Source organism: Raphanus sativus, chromosome 5 (assembly GCF_000801105.2).
Source record: "Raphanus sativus cultivar WK10039 chromosome 5, ASM80110v3, whole genome shotgun sequence".
Classification (NCBI taxonomy): domain Eukaryota; kingdom Viridiplantae; phylum Streptophyta; class Magnoliopsida; order Brassicales; family Brassicaceae; genus Raphanus; species Raphanus sativus.
Window position 1 is genome coordinate 35,052,766 of NC_079515.1, and position 16,786 is coordinate 35,069,551.

The following is a 16,786-nucleotide window of genomic DNA, read 5'->3' on the forward strand; positions in this document are numbered from 1 at the left end:
AGAGTTCGAGCCTCTCTCACCCCATTTTCCATTTTCCTTTTTCTAGTGTCACAATCTATCTAGTAACAGAGGAAGTTCATGTGCACCACTTGGTTAGGCCAAGTGGTCCCTTCATTGCCGTTACATCCCAGTAGTGAAACACCAGCATACTTCCTCTTAGGTGTACGTAGGGCCATTGCGTCTTCATCATGCACTGCTGCTTCATTCCAATTCTATTTTGTGATAGTTATTTTCACTTCCCAGTTTCTGAAAATTATAGACCTTGCCTTCGAACTTATCTGTTAGTAACAAGAGGATATATAACCCCCATCTTGTTTCAACTCAATTCTGTTTTGTGACAAGTTAGAAATGCTTCTACAGCAGTGAATACTAAATTGAGATATCAGACTTTACCTTCGAATTTATCAGTTATTAACAAGAGGATATAAACCTCCATCTTCTTTCATACATCAGCAGCTAGTGAGCCACCATAAAATATCAAGAGTTTAATGGGCCGGGCCTGAATAACAGTTATAGGTCACCCCACTCACCGGTGAGGTTTCCTTTTTCGAATATATATAGGTTTTTTTGTTTAAAACATTTTCCCTCTATGTTCTTTCTTTATTCAGCAATTCTCGAAGCTGCTCTCTACTCTGCTTCTCTCTCTCTCTGTCTGTTTCTGATCAAATCTTCGATTTAGGGTTCTGATCTGATCGCAAATGGATGACCAACGGCGTCCAGGATCACCGCATAATCAATCTCCCCCGCCGTGTCAAGCGCACCACGGAAACAATACTGCTATTGATGGTCATAATGAAGCTGATCGGCTCTTTAAGAGAGCTCGAGTTGATGCAATCGGAGTTCACTGTAACGATTTACCGTCTCTTCTTCCGGTGTCACCACCACCGCCTCTGTCTCCATCTTATAATCGTTCTACTACTCGTTCTCGAGGTTGTTTTCTGATCCATTGTATTTGCTTTTGATTGAGCTGGCGAAATGATTACCGTATAATCCTGCTTTGTTTGTTGTTGACAAATACTCTAATCTTCACTTGTTTTTGGCGGTTGGATGATTAGAAAAGGTGGTTTGTATTATATAGGTAGGTCTTACTTACTGCATAATAACTCCATACTTGTTGTATATAGATTGAGAACACATAGGTAACTGATATAGAATACATATCTTTAATATCTGCTTTAGTTAGATGTTATATTTGATTTGTATGCTTATTATATTCAACTATGTGCAGGATTACTGATGAGGAGCTTGTACTTTTATTATGTCTTGTGCTTCTGCATTTTCTCTGTGGCGAAGGCCCTTTCGAGTTCACAGAGCAGCACTCTGTTTGCGATAATGAGTGATTTCGGCTACCATCCGTTACTCGCTGACACTTGGAAAGGGAACAACCCTTGTGAAGACAAGTGGTTCGGTATACTCTGCGACGTGGAAGGAGTCAAGTATATCTTTCTCATGTCCATGAACCTGACTGGTACCATCTCTCCACGGTTCGCCGATCTCACGTCACTTCACGGGATCGATCTGTCCGATAACCTTCTCACTGGCACCATTCCACACGAGCTGATCAAGATGAAACTGAGGGTCCTGGATGTTTCCTACAACCAGCTACACGGGAAAATCTCACGTTTTGGGGCGCTGGTTCTAGCCACAGACGGGAATCAAGGGATTGTGATGGCGAGCATCGTTCGTGTTCCTTTAGAGAGCGTTGTGGGATTTTTCTTTGGGATTTTGGTTCTTGGTTTCTTGTTTATTGGAGGAGCAGGCGTCCTTTTCTATCTGGCTAAGAAAGTCAACCACCACATCTGATAGTGTTTGTCATGAATGAAGTCTTTTCATGTAAGATATAATCTAGATTAAAATAATGTTTGAACATAATCTTCACGCATGGAGGAGGACTATACAGATTGAGATTGATGGATGAAACTAGTTTTAATCTAAAAGTCATATTATATGTCTTGTGGCTCTTGGATCTCGATGATTTCACTTTGCTGAATAAAACTCACCATTTTAAAGAGCTACGGGTAATGTTATCCTGCATAACAGTTTTGTTGATCTCTATTTTCTTGTTATAATGTATGTATTCTTTCTTTGTGTAACAGTTTTTGTTACAATGGACACATTTTCACGTTTTTCTTCTTCTGCATTTTCTTTCACCTTTAACATTTCATATTAGTATGTTTTTTTTTCATACACCTTTTGTCTTGGAAGAAGATGGTGAAAAGTTGACCAGTGTTTAGTAGTAAGTGGTTTATACAATGTGGCATTGGCAATTGAAAGCGATAAGCTCAGGCTAAGAACTTTGATTGGCTCAGGCTAAGAACTTTGATTGGCTCAGGCTCTGCTATTCAAACAGACCGTTTTGGAACTTGGTTTAAGAAGAAGCTTTAATTAGAGTCACAATTAATGTGAAAGTCAAACAAATAAAAGTGATTTGTTCAACATATTAAAACCCCGTTGTTATTATGTTATCGTTAGCTTTTAACAAGTCGTTAACGAATACAACCCAACTGAGCGGATCAAAGTCTCGAGATACGAAGCCCATGCATGCACATTAACATTTCATGTTCCAATAAAAGATGACAGTCATTAAACTGTTTCGTTTTCTTTAATTTACGTCTCTTAATTAAATCCAAGTTATTATCCTCAACTGTACTCTGCCACTTTCCTCCTCTATATAAACCATCCCATTCCAAGCGTACATGCCATCAAACTAAACACTGAACATCTCAACTTCTTTTTTTTTTCAAATCCACAACAAAATGGCCAAGAGTTTCTCATCACTCATCAATCTGGTGCTTCTGATCTCTGCAGCTACGTTGCTTTTGGGTCACGCAAGTGCTCGCAACTTGCAGCAGACTCAGACTATGCCTCTTCAAGGAGCTGCTTCTCCTACCAAAGCTGAGTCTCCTGCCGTCGATGTCCCTCTAGACGAAAGTAAGAACTTCATTGTAGGCGGTGCTGCCGGAATAGGCGGATTCATGGGGATGCCAGGTGGTGGCACCGGTATGACATTGCCGCTTCCATCCGGGACACCGCTTATTGGTGGGTCCGGTGCGTTTGGTGGTTTGGGCGGTGCAATGGGTTTTCCTGGTGCTGGAGGTAATGGTGGCGGTTCTATTCCGAGCTCAGGAGGTGGTTTGGTGTCTCCATGAAAGAGATTAATATCATTTGGTCTCTAGCTTTAAGATATGTCTGGTTTCTTTTGTGTTCTAGTTTGGATCATTGTGCTTGTCTTTTGCAGAATTTTCTCATCACTTGTTTTATGTTGTTGATGTTGTTGTGTTGCTTGTTATTTCCTTTCCTTTATCAATTTCCTCTATTAATAAGAAATCGTGTGGTGTGTTCTAGTGCATATATATTACGTAACGTGACGATGACCAAACGTGTATAATATGCAAATCTAGAAAAATATAAAACCATCTAATATATTCACTTGGACCAAAAATGTCATTAGAAATATGTATTCTTATTTAGTTCTTGAGCAATAAGCACAAGAAACTAGTTACTTATATCAAGAACGAGAAATGAAGGTATGAAGGTTAACGTTGAAGTTAATATGAAAAATGTTTTCTTATTACTGAGAGCGTTAGCTGCATATAACAAGTTACTGTATCAGCATGAACACCAAACTGACGGAGAGAAAAAATTTGTAAGGTCGGAAATATATATGATGAGTTTAGCTCTGCTTCATGGAGACTATTGATGTTTAGTCATGAACATAGGTTCATGCAATCTTTTTTTTCCTTTGTCAGCAGTTCATCCTATCAAATGGTGCGTCTTTCAAGAAATTATTTACTGGATTGCTTTTGATAAAAAACAGACAAAGTCTGTGTTGTTACAAAGTTTTGACATTCATGGGTTTGCCTTCCTAGTTTTCAGGATGGTTCTATCAGTTAATAACAACTCTCTGTGTTACATCAAAGATGGTGATGTGGGTGGCTAACAAAATTGGTACTACCCTAATCTTTTTACATTGGATTTGCACATTGATTCTAAGTGTTTCCGTAAGGTCCTATTATGATTTTTGATCAGCGAGAAGAAAGTGGATGTGTGTGCTCTATGTGTGAGACTTTAAAATTAGGCGACAAAACTAATAAACAGTCCACATAGTTAAACAGGCAATGTCCTGTTTAATTGTTATTATTTCGTAAAACACAGGCAAAGGACAAAAGACTCCTAAACGAATAGTCTCTCTTTTCTCAAGTTAAAGTGGTGATGATTGGTGAATAAAAGACAAAAGAGTTTTTGTGAATGTAATTAATAATCCATGCCTCCCATTCCACCCATGCCTGCTCCAGCTCCTGCCGACTCGCTTTCGTCTTTGGGAAGATCCACCACTACAGCTTCAGTTGTAGTCAACAGAGATGACACACTAACAACGACAACCACAAACAAGTATGTTTTACAGACTTTGCTTAAGACCAATATCAAAAATGAGATCTTGAGTATTGGCAAGCTTTAGCTTTTGATTTATTACCTGGCAGCATCAACCAGAGCCGTCCTGATCACTTTCAGAGGATCTATGATACCAGCTTTCACCATATCCACATATTCACCTAGTTTTTTTTTTTAATTCTCTCTCCAGTTAGCTTTAAAGACAAACCTTCAGATAGATCGAAAGTCACAAGGGGATTGTTAACTTACCTTTAGCGGCATCATAACCAAGGTCTGTGTTATCTTGCTCCAAGAGCTTGCCAACTATAACAGCACCTTCGACTCCAGCGTTTGAAGCAATCGTGTGTACAGGAGTCTAGTCAACCAAAAATCCGTTAAACTTCTTCTTCTTAAGAATCATCAGCGGATAAAATATGGTATTAGTTTTTAAATAATTTGATTACCTTCAAAGCGTTCTGAATGATCTGCACACCAATCTTCTGGTCAAAGTTGGCTGTTGGAAGTTTCTCCAACTCTCTCGCTGCGTATAGAAGAGCCACACCTCCTCCTACAAGTGTTTTTGGTTTGTTTCTTCTCAGTTAACTTTTTAGCTTTATGTGAAAAAAAAGTGTTCCTCATAGGAGGTGACATACCTGGCAAAATACCCTCTTCAACAGCTGCTTTAGTGGCATTCAAAGCATCTGTCACTCTGTCTTTCTTTTCACCAACCTCAGCTTCACTTGCTCCCCCAATCTATACCCAAAAATCCAGAATTTATGTCAATTAATTTGCAATTCAGGCTTCTATATATGTAAAGCTACATAAACATTTTAACATTGTATCACCTTCAAAACAGCAACTCCTCCAGAGAGCTTAGCCAACCTTTCTTGCAGTTTCTCCTTGTCGTAATCTGAGGTGCTCAGTTCAACTGCTGACCTAATCTGTTTGTTTCAATACCAAAGCAATTAGAATGATAACTATTTTCACCTCTTGCTAGCACTTTATACTTTCTTGCAAATTAAACTCTACCAACTAAATTGATCAGGGCACAAGGCTAACAATTACCTGCTCGCATCTTTCCTCAATGGCTGTCTTGTCGCCAGCCCCATCAAGAATAACAGTGTCGTCCTTGGAGACAGTAACCTACAAAGAGCCATACAAGTGTCAACAACACTTAGAAGTCCTTGTCAAGAAGGATATGCTGGCAACGCCATAGTCGGATCAGCCTGACTTCATACTAGGAGCTACCCTCTATACACCATCAAGATCTCAGAGACTTACCCTTTTGCATGTCCCTAGCATGCCCAAATCCACTTTCTCTAGGTTCATGCCAAGCTCATCCGTGATAACCTATTATCAATCCAAGTAAAATATCTTCTGACTTTTAGCCAATCCTTTTGCATTGTAGATTTCAGAAGACAGACACATAATGCAACTTTACCTCTCCACCAGTAAGGGCAGCAAGGTCTTGCAAATTGGCCTTCCTGTTCTCTCCAAACCCTGGGGCCTTGATGGCACAAACCTACAGAAAAGGCAAATTACAAGTCAGAAACTAAAAAAAAATCATAACTTCAAGTCAGCAAACAAAACTGATACAAATAGGCTTTTAGCTGTTCAAATTCCAGACCTTGATTCCGGCACGCAGCTTGTTAAGGATAAGGGTTGCAAGAGCTTCACTCTCCACATCTTCAGAAACAATCAAGAGTGGTCTTTGTCTCTATAAGTTTGACAACAAATGGACAAATCACATTAGATACCTTTCACAGTAGTTTCAAGAAGAATGATTCCAAATCTACTAAGTAAGATAAATCATACATACCTTCATAGCCAACTCCAAAACTTTCACTATAGAGTTGATGGAGGAGATCTTCTTCTCATGGATAAGAATGAGAGGCTCTTCCAGTTCCTACATATCAAATCACAACTCTGTAAACTATAAAATCGATTTGAAGCATCAAGTAGCTTGATTGGGTAGTGGGAGAAAGAAACATACACATTTTTGGGTTTTCTGATTGGTGATAAAGTAAGGTGATGTGTAACCTCTGTCCAGCTTCATCCCTTCTACCACTTCCAACTCGTTAATCAACGTCTTTCCATCCTGCAAAGCATCTTACCAACATAAGTGGTCTGACCAATCAATCAGCAACATAAGCAATCATTTCACCGTGAGAATCACTCACTTGGATTGTGATTACGCCTTCTTTCCCAACCTTCTCCATAGCTTTTGCAATCAATTCACCAATCTCCCTCTCTCCATTTGCAGAAATGGTCCCAACCTGAGCAATCTCCTCGGATGTGCTGATCATCCTAGCTCTGCTTTTAAGGTTAGTCACCACAGCATCAACCGCCATGGAAATACCTCGCCTCAGGTCCATGGCGTTCATTCCCGCCGCAACTGATTTGCAACCTTCCGTGAATATAGCCCTGGTGAGCACAGTAGCACATGTAGTACCTGGGGAAGACAAGTTAAAAAGCTTTCCAGTAAGAGAGTTTCAACAACTGAATCAAAATCAAAGTGGATATATATATATATATATATCTTACCATCACCAGCGACATCATTAGTAGCATTAGCAACCTGCTTGACAAGACTGGCGCCAACGTTCTTCACTTTATCCTTAAACTCAATGCTCTTGGCAACGGTGACACCATCTTTAGTCACTTTAGGAGCTCCCCAGCTTTGCTCAATCACGACAGTTCGTCCCTTCAGAGTTAAATAGGATCACACATCAACGATTCAGAGCATTAAGATGAATCCAATGGGCATAGAAAAAAAAGTACCTTGGGACCCATAGTGACCCTAACAGCATCGGCAAGCTCTTCAACACCTCTAAGCATCAAAGCACGAGCTTCGACCCCAAACTTAATCTCTTTCGCTGCATAGTTCCTGCTCCAGCTCATCCTGCTGGAAACCTGAGCACGAGATCAAGTTACTACTAATAAGACCCAAAGACAGATCGAGTTGAAGACCAATGGAAAAAAAAGTACCTGTCTTGTGTTACTTGCAATCCTGAGATGAGAGAACAAGAGAAACAAAAGCGAGCAGATTTAGAGAACCCATAAGAAATTAAGGAGACTAGAGATCGATTTAGCTCCTTAAAACTCATCGGAAATGTAAATCAATAAGAGGAAGAAAGTGAGTTGTTACCTGGCCTTGGAGGCGAGACTGGAAACGAAACGAAACATGGTGGCTGAGAAGGAAGAAGAAGATGAACGAAGAGATAACTGGGAGGGCGAGCAAGGGAGATCGATGGAGACAAGCGTTTAAAAATACGAAGGGGAAGACTCTAGAAGCAGCTGCTGCTACTACTTGTTTAATGGCCCCCTTTTTAGGGTTTTAGGCCTTTAGGGTTTAACTTCGTTTTTAAAAGTTTTAACTAGATTTTGACCCGTCCTTAAAAGGGCGGGTATATGTTTTGTTTTATATTTTTTTTGAAATTTAATTTTTATATTTGTAGTTTTTAGTTATTTTTGTACTTTTTATTGTATAATATTATAAGGGCGGGTATATGTTTTGTTTTATATTTTTTTTGAAATTTAATTTTTATATTTGTAGTTTTTAGTTATTTTTGTACTTTTTATTGTATAATATTTTAATATAATTAATAAAAAAATTAATCTATTCTATTAATTTAGCATCATGATTCATGACCAATTGATAAAAAGTTATATCCAACTACTTTTTATTATATTACCTACTTAAAAATAAATCATATATTTTATAACCATAACCACTTTTATTAATCAAATACGTATCTCATATCAAGAATTTTCGGACCCATTTTTTTAGAGTTAATTGGCTGAATACCCTAAAACAATGCAGATACCATAAAGGAGGGTGGAGGAGGGGAGAATGGTAGTGATGGGGGGAAGAAAATTGTGGGGATTTAATGTATGAAATGCAAATAGGGTGAGTTTGGTGTGTAGAGAGTGCAATTATTCTTCTTTTTAATACAACCGGGTTGCGTTTCTACTTTTGTCAATATTCAACCCCTTTTCTGTTTAATTCATCCCAAATGCTATTCAATAATTTCAACCTATTTTTTCGAATTTCGACCTTTTAATTGATGAATATAACACATTACTTTATGTAATAAATTTATACAGTTACATTATTGACATAGTATAATGATTTTTTGAGTACTCTTTATAGTATCGGGTAATATGTATAAAATGTTATTATTATATTATAACCGTTTTATATTTGTTAATAACTAAAAATAAAACATTTATTGTAGTTTCACTATCTGTCATTTTAAGAACGTGTCATAATCTAGTAACTATATTATAAGATAGTTGGATCACACATATATTAATAGATCATGTTCATGTTCTAATAGTATATATTTAAATAATTATTAGTTTTAATATTTTTTATTTTTTATTATATATCGTAACTCTAAATTGTTATAAAAAATGTTTAAATTATATTTTTATTTTACAAATAAAATATAAATAATTTAAATTTTAAAAGTTTACTAAACTTTTAAACATTACTTTTTAATATTGATATATTTTAATCTATTATATTAAATTAGAAAATGACCTATTGATATAGGTTTATTCCACCTATTTTAATAAAGTTAAAACCTTTTACTAATCATTTAAGAATTTCTTTTTACACAAATACGATTACAAAGAAAAACACAAAGATGAATAAAAAGATACAAATATAAAAATTAAATTTCTAAAAAAAATTCAAAAGGCGGGTATTTTTTTTTTTTTTTTTTTAGAAACTTAATCATATTTGTGTTTTTCTTTGTAGTCATATCTGTGTATACTATTTTTTTTAAAAAAAAAAGATATCAGTAAAAGGGTTTGATACGTGTATATTGTGGTGTTTCATAACTATAAACTTGTACCTAGTGTTTTGAACCCCAATCCGGGCCCGCGGTTGAAATGGTAAATCCGGTGATCTAATATGTAATTCGGTTTGGATTTTAGAAAAAAAAAATCATTAATTAATCATCCGGTAAAACTTACGAAAACCCGCTAAAACCCAGAACTCGTGCATCAGTTGAATCACTGGTTGAACCAATGCGTAACTTTTTAGTTATTCACTTTTTTGATTTTTAGTTATATTATTAGAAGTTGTTTGCATTCTAATTACGAAGTTAGATTCTCACTCGCCATTTTTAAGGCGGATATATTTTTTGTAGAAATTCAGTTTTCATATTTTTGTTTTTCTTTGTAATCATATTTATGTTTTTATTTGTACTCATATTTGTGTAAAATATTTTTATTTAAATTATTAGTAAAAAGTTTTGATAATTGCATTTAATCTGTGATGTTACATAACTATACACTTGTGTCATAGTCATTTGACCATTTCACACATTAATTTTGTACTTTACCTCAAAACAATTTTTTTTTTCAAATAACAAAGTATAGTTACAATTTTGTTTAGTAATCATTTACCTAATTTGCAAATATGAGTTTCTAAAATAATTCATCAGTTTAGAGTTAGTTAGACTCTCAAATAGTAGTTGGTAACTGCTTTCAAATTAGTTATCCTATATTCCAAAAAAATTCTGGAAACTCAAAAACATTAGTATTTAAATGTTGTTGTTGGACTGGTCGATTGTCCCTAACTTTTTCCCCGAGTAACTGACCATAAAAATCAATTAATCACGATTTGCCGTTTTTGTAACCACCAAGTTAACTGCGTATCAATATTCCTGTGCATAACTTAGTGGATCCTGATAATTACGAAACTAAATTGATGGTTATTACAAAATATATATTTAGATGCAGTGGTTTATTTTTCAAAATAGATAAAGTGGGAAATTAATTGTTGGACTGAACTTATATCAATGGGGCACACTTCAACTTTAATAGTATTGATTTTCTTACTTCCATTTTTCCAATTTGATTTCTGGATTTTTGTATTTTAAGACAGCAGTTCTGATATAATCTTACTGTGAAGTGTGACTGTGTGAAGTACACTTTTGCTGAAAAGTACTGTATGATGGACAAATTAATGTTAGGCTTTTTTTTCATTTGCATTTCATTGGATTATATCAAATCATACAAAACTATATTACACAAACAAATACATAAGTCATATGCTGAAACAAAGTATAAAGAAACAAAAATTATGATGTGTTCACATCAAAAACGCTTTATTTGCTAACAAATACACATATTCATTGTGGAAGTGATTAGAGTTGGATATACTTTTAAATTTTGTGTTGTAAAATTTTATCTGTATATTTTTGCTGTAAATGTAGCTGATATAACTATATATTTTTTCATACAATACATAAATAATGATTTAATAAATAGAAGGTTTACAATCATTTCTTTTTACTTTTTAGTAGTGATTTTTAAAAATAACTTAAAACATAAATTTATAATTAAAAAGGTAAATACATGTTAAAATTAAAAAGTGTCTATTTACATATAGAATTGAGAATTTGATTCTTTATCCGCGGATCTTATCACGTTTGACCCGCTGCGGAAATAATATGGGTTTATCGAATTTAAACTGCGGATATTCGTCAATTCGCAAAAATTAAAAATACTTTAAATTATGAATATTTATAAAAAATAATAATAATATATTATTTTAAAATAAAATATTAATAAAAATTTATTATTTATATTATTTTAAAATAAAAAATATAAAAATTAGTTTAAACCACGGATTACCCGCTAATTTATGGGGGGCGAGTACATGTATTTTTTATTCGCAAATTAAATGGATCAGGTTTTTAAATAAAAAAATGAGTCGACCCACAGCGGGGGAACGGGTCGGGACGGGTCAACCCGCAAACCAACACTATCTACACCCAACCAATTGCCACCAATATTTCTCCTAATACCATTTGCCTCCAAATACAATACTGTAGCCTTTCTTTCTGAGTTGAACCAAGAACATCTCTTAATGTTTGTACGCAATTATTTTTTGTTTTGGATAAAGATGGATTTTACTACTAACTGAAGTTCACAACTTCAGAAAGAAAACAAATGAGTAAAAAATGTTAGAAAAAAAGTTGCAACCGAACCAACTAAAACAAAGAGAAGTAAAAAACGTTCAAAGCATCGAAGTGTAAAAAAAGGAATGTTTAAATGAGAAAAACAGAGAGAGAAAGCAATCGGTTGTTAAAAAAAAAGGAGAGAGAGAGAGAGAGATCTGGCGGAGAAGGAAACCAAAATTGATTATAACTTCCACCACCACCACCAAATCTTCCTTCCTCTCTCTCTCATTCTCCTTCAGATCGGAAACCCTAAATTCAAATTTCGAGATTTGCCTCTGTTCCTTCTCTGCAATCAACGATTTCGGAATGGTAATCAACAACAAAAAGAGGGATTGAAATTGAAATTGAAATTGAAGTCGCTCGTAATTGTCAAATGGCATCAGCTCAGGTTAAGCCTAGCTCCCGGAGGCAGGAGGTCGCCGAAGCTGGACGCCGTAAGGTACTAGATCTCTCGATCATCCTCCACCCCGCGTTACATTTGAATTACTGATTAAATGATCTGTCCTTGCTTATTAGAATTGAGATTGATCTGATACAATGTTCTCAAAGGCTGTGTTTTTGTTAATCTATGGACTTCAGCTTGAGCAATTCCGGAAGCAAAAAGCTGCCAAAAAGGCCGCATCATTGAGCACACAGCCTGTTGATGATAAAACTGTCCCTGATTCTGATGGAGATGTTGCAGCATCCACCTTGTTTAATGGACCACCTCCACGAGTTGAAACCCAACCCAAGTCAGATGTATATAATTTATCATCTAAGGATGTAAGCAAAGAAAGAGGCCAGAAAGATGAGTCTTTGAGCACATCTGGTTTCTCTAGTAGCCTAGAGTTGAGAGGCGGTGCTCAAGTTGTACCTTTTAGCAATATAGACAAGCAATCGAGTGGAAGTTTCGATCAAAGTGATGGGTTTCCCAAAGGCACCTCTCCTTTTTCTGAAACCACCCTGCTTTCAACCTCCATGCAAATGCACGGCATCTCATCCAGAAAAGGTACGCTTTTTCTTCTCTCGCATGGGATTGGTGAAGCAATGTGGTTTCTTCCTTTAAAGGGAACAACTTTACTGACAGTTACGGTTTTTGTTGCTAGACTCTCTACAACCTACTACCAGGATGGCAGGGTCTACTCACGAAGTTGATAAACACCAACAGGGAACTGGTGAGCTAAGAGGAGGTAGCAGCATCGTGCAGAAGCCAACTTTGTCTAGCAGTTATTTGTTTAGTTCCCCGGAAACATCATCTTCGGATTATAGTGTAAATCTCACGAGCTCTTCGCCCTTGTACTCAGCTACAAATGAAGCAAGTGTGAAGAGAAATCGTCCATCTTTCCTTGATTCCCTTAATATTTCTAGAGCTCCAGAGACTCAATATCAACACCCTGAGAAGGAGGCGGATTTGGCTACACCAAGTGGTTCCCAGCTAACTGGCGGTGATGGTTTTGGGCTATCTTCACGCCAGCATGTATCAGGGAAAATAGACAGCAATGGACCATCATCGACAGGCGGAGCAGCTGGTTCTCCTTATCAATTTGAAAATTTCAGGAGTCCTTTGTTCCCTGTTGCCAATGGAGTAATGACAGGTTTTACTGATTACTCCATGCCAAAACAAAATGATGATTTTAGTAGTCTGGAACAGGTAAATATACTTATTTCTTGCACCATCTTTTGTTTTGTATATGTATTGTTGATATGCTACTAAATGTTTGGAAAGTTATGTTTTGATTAGTTTTGAGATGAGAATGAGCCAGAAGGGGTATGCGTTTCTGATTTAGAATAGTCAAATGGGAATTGCTCACACAATAGATGAAAACGAGCAATTTGTCAAAGATCTGTGATTGTTGCCTCTCACTTGTGGTGTTTATAGTCTTTTTAAATTGTCATGCATTTTAATTTTATATTACTTCAGGATCCTTGCTTTCACTATTGCTGTTTCTACACCTTTTGACCTATGCATATTCTGAGATACGGTTTCATATTTCCACTTGTAGCATATTGAGGATTTGACACAAGAAAAGTTCTCACTCCAAAGGGATCTAGATGCTTCACGTGCTCTGGCAGAATCCTTAGCATCTGAAAACTCTTCGCTGACAGACACTTATAACCAGCAGGTACATGAAGATTTATGGCATCCTAGTTGAGTAGTGTCCAGCATACGTAGAGAACAAGCTTGACAATTTATAGTAGTTGCCTAATGATTTGCATATGCTCATGCTACATTTCTCGCCAAATTTTTTCTGTCATTCGGCCTTCGGATATCTGGGAGATGCAAAGAGTCTTATAATTTCATGATTTGGACGTATGTAAATTGAGTCTCTTTTTTAAAGTGCCATACTCGTAAACCATTTTCAGACTATCTTGTGAAAAACACATTTTAGACTATTAGATCTATTGGTGCATTCACAAGTGAGACAGATATGGTTAAACTAAAAGAAATTTGAGATTGTTTCTTCAAGATGTTTACGTAATTAGCATTGACTGGACTTATCTACTATTAACATGTGTCCACTGGCCTTGGTAATGATTCATGTAATGATTGTTCTTGCTTCTATTTCAATCCAGAGAAGTATTGTCAACCAACTAAAAGATGATATGGAGAAGCTACAGCAACAGATTCAAGAACAAATGGTTAGTATCCTGATAACTACCTATACTCAACACCAAAAATGGTTAGCATCCTGGTAAACTACCTATAATCAACAAAACCCAGTTTGTATATGCCCTAGCAGTATATTTTAGTAAAGGATGATATTGCATTTTGCTGCATTCATGTGTTGCCAAAATGCTTAGTGTTTATTTATGAGACTCAGAATTTGAGTATGCCTGAGTATGATTCTGGATGAGCATCTGTATGCCGTGTTCAGTCATCCGCTGTAGCTATGAGCCTATGACTAGATTCTTGCAAAAGATGTTACTTGATTTAACTCTGCTTCCTTACAGGCGGAACTTGAATCCTTCAGGATTGAGTATGCAAATGCACAGCTCGAATGTAATGCTGCTGATGAGCGTTCCCAAATACTGGCTGCTGAAGTCATCAGTTTGGAAGATAAGGTATAAGCTTTGGTTGTTTAACTATCACATTTTCATAAGTAAAAAAAAACATTTTCAACTTACTGCAAAAGTGTGGAATGCCATTTTAGTTTAGTTTTTGGATTTTTAAACTTTGAATATGTCAGTTTCCTCTACCCTCAGATGCTCATATAATCTGTTTAGCGGTTTAACTTTATCGTGAAACATATATAGGCTCTCAGACTCAGATCTAGTGAGTTAAAGCTGGAGAGGGAACTGGAGAATGCACAAGCAGAAATGTCATCTTACAAGTATGCTCTCTATTATTTGTTATTTACCTATCCGTAATTTCTAAGGATTTTTGAGATATATAATTCTCATCTTAACTATCACCTGTTGTAGGAAAAAATTACAGAGCGTAGAGAAAGATCGCCAGGACTTACAATCTACTATTAAAGCTCTGCAGGAAGGTAAACACACTGCAAAATAGTGTCCTTTTACAAATTCTGTATGTATCTTATATTATTCATCTTCATTTTCAGAGAAGAAGGTTCTACAGACTATGGTGCAGAAAGCTTCCTCTGGTGGAAAATCTACTGACCTTGGTAAAAGCTCTACTAGCAGGAAAAACGCATCAACCTATACTGAAGGTCTTGGTAATGGTCCTCCTATAAAATCACAGTAGTATATGCCCAGTATTATGGAAATGTGAAGCATATTTTGGACATCTAAACTCAAATATCTCCATCTTTGTCGTCCTTTAGAAAACAATTTCATGTTGAATCGTGCCCACTTAGACTCTAGTTGATGGTCTGTGTACTCTTATAAACCAGGATACTAGTATGGAATTTTTTACTATTTTATAATCCTATTTCCTCAGATGCTATGTCAGGGAGCTCTAACCAGGAAACAGATTCGACATCTCTACTCGAAAGTGATTCGTCTAATACCGCTATCATTCCTGAAACTGGACAATTAACTCTTGAAGGATTTTCATTGAGCATTCCAGCTGATCAGATGCGAGTGATTGATAACATTAATACATTGATAGCTGAGGTAGTATTCATGGATTATTTATGTGAAGTTATCTCAGATTATTTTTTCTTCCTTTAGCTGTGAGAATCGATACTTTTCAAGTGTTACGATGCTACCATTTCTCAATGTGGATGACAACGTGAGAGTTATTTTTGCATATTTGGCTGCAGTTGGCAATTGAAAAAGAGGAACTGGTGCAAGCATTGTCATCTGAGTTATCTCGAAGTGCGCATGTGAAGGTACATTAACATCAACTGAAAAGCAGGAAATGCATGAACTAGAGCGTGTCTTCTTTATATGCGGCAACATGCCTAACTGTGCTTTGTATATGGTTTCATTCTCATAGGCTCAAAATCCCACGCCATTTTTATATGTTCGCTTAATGTTTGGGTGTTTATTAGGTACATTGTGTTTCTCGTGTTTTCTAAAGTCTTTAAATTTTTCTCATGTTTGGTAACCATAGGAGTTGAATAAAGAGCTATCCAGAAAACTTGAAGTGCAGACGCAAAGGTTAGAGCTCCTAACAGCAAAGAATATGGCGATAGACAATGTTTTACCTGCAATGCAGCCGGATTCTAATGTTGTTCAAGAGAGACCACCGATTGCAGATGAGGGCGATGAGGTACACACACACACTCTCTCTCTCTCTCTCTCTGGGGTCAGAATTCTTAGATCTGAAAAAGATGAGGTACACACACATTAATCACTTTCTCTTTTTAGGTGGTGGAAAGGGTTCTTGGATGGATCATGAAGATGTTCCCAGGAGGGCCATCGAAAAGAAGGACGAGCAAGCTACTCTAATGCACGAATTTGCTCAGCCTTGACCCTTCTTGCCATTCTGTACATCCCGGCATAAGCCATGGACCGCTCGCTATTGCTTCCTTCTCTCTTTTGTTTTGGAAGACTTTTTGGATATTTGATCCGGAATTTTGGGTTTCATTGGATTTATGTGAAGTCAAGAAAGACAGCAGAAAATGGTATAGTGAGACAGAGACACGTTTATATGAGTGTTCGTTTTTGTTTTACTTGAATTTTTGTAATTGTTGATTATAGTCAAGGTTAAAGGTGTTCCAGGCAATATACTAATTACAGAAAAAGACCGGTTTGGTTTTGGATATTATCTTGCACTGTTACCATTTTAGATTCAAGACTTGGCGACACCTGTATTAACGTATTTATAATGTGCTTATAACTGCAATAACCGGTTTACCTTAACCGGATTGGTTTTTCTTCTCCTAGAATTGTCTCTTTTAAACAACATCTTCTTTAGTTCAATTCTTACTATATCAGATTAACTTTTTTTTTTTGCCGAACTTTTTTGCATTAAAATTAAAAGATTAGTAGCAAAAGTGGTTCATGACCAACTTTAATACAGACTTTAAATTAACTAACCCATTAGA

At 36.3% G+C, this 16,786-nt stretch overlaps 4 protein-coding genes across 5 annotated transcripts; 3 read left to right on the forward strand and 1 right to left on the reverse strand.

Annotated features, from left to right (window-relative positions):
- Positions 1 to 698: 698 nt before the first annotated feature.
- On the forward strand, positions 699 to 2,226 carry LOC130494985 (receptor-like kinase TMK2). Its single transcript, XM_056985872.1, has 2 exons — positions 699 to 930; positions 1,184 to 2,226. The coding sequence occupies exons 1-2, from the start codon at positions 699 to 701 to the stop codon at positions 1,801 to 1,803; spliced, it is 852 nt and encodes a 283-aa protein (XP_056841852.1). The 3' UTR covers positions 1,804 to 2,226.
- A 521-nt stretch (positions 2,227 to 2,747) lies between these two features.
- LOC108858838 (glycine-rich protein 5-like) lies at positions 2,748 to 3,339 on the forward strand. The gene has a single exon (XM_018632705.2). It carries the CDS (start codon positions 2,757 to 2,759, stop codon positions 3,147 to 3,149), a length of 393 nt encoding a protein of 130 aa, XP_018488207.1. The 5' UTR covers positions 2,748 to 2,756; the 3' UTR covers positions 3,150 to 3,339.
- Positions 3,340 to 4,074: 735 nt separating this feature from the next.
- LOC108856748 (chaperonin CPN60, mitochondrial) lies at positions 4,075 to 7,700 on the reverse strand. The gene is made up of 17 exons (XM_018630626.2): positions 7,520 to 7,700; positions 7,360 to 7,381; positions 7,153 to 7,284; positions 6,916 to 7,075; positions 6,552 to 6,823; positions 6,365 to 6,469; positions 6,191 to 6,277; positions 5,999 to 6,088; positions 5,813 to 5,893; positions 5,653 to 5,721; positions 5,437 to 5,514; positions 5,217 to 5,312; positions 5,025 to 5,124; positions 4,836 to 4,939; positions 4,642 to 4,747; positions 4,475 to 4,553; positions 4,075 to 4,369 (listed from the first exon to the last, which is right to left on the reverse strand). The coding sequence occupies exons 1-17, from the start codon at positions 7,555 to 7,557 to the stop codon at positions 4,255 to 4,257; spliced, it is 1,734 nt and encodes a 577-aa protein (XP_018486128.1). The 5' UTR covers positions 7,558 to 7,700; the 3' UTR covers positions 4,075 to 4,254.
- Positions 7,701 to 11,408: 3,708 nt separating this feature from the next.
- Positions 11,409 to 16,503, forward strand: LOC108805404 (protein BLISTER). Of its 2 annotated transcripts, none has more exons than XM_056986462.1 (13): positions 11,409 to 11,790; positions 11,931 to 12,339; positions 12,437 to 12,981; positions 13,334 to 13,453; positions 13,905 to 13,970; positions 14,283 to 14,393; positions 14,586 to 14,662; positions 14,754 to 14,821; positions 14,894 to 15,001; positions 15,232 to 15,407; positions 15,557 to 15,625; positions 15,850 to 16,008; positions 16,107 to 16,503. In XM_056986462.1, exons 1-13 carry the CDS (start codon positions 11,725 to 11,727, stop codon positions 16,185 to 16,187), a joined length of 2,055 nt encoding a protein of 684 aa, XP_056842442.1. In that variant the 5' UTR covers positions 11,409 to 11,724; the 3' UTR covers positions 16,188 to 16,503. The 2 variants fall into 2 exon arrangements, with proteins under 2 accessions (XP_056842442.1, XP_018432943.2); XM_018577441.2 differs by having other exon boundaries at positions 11,413 to 11,790; positions 14,894 to 15,007.
- Positions 16,504 to 16,786: the final 283 nt, after the last annotated feature.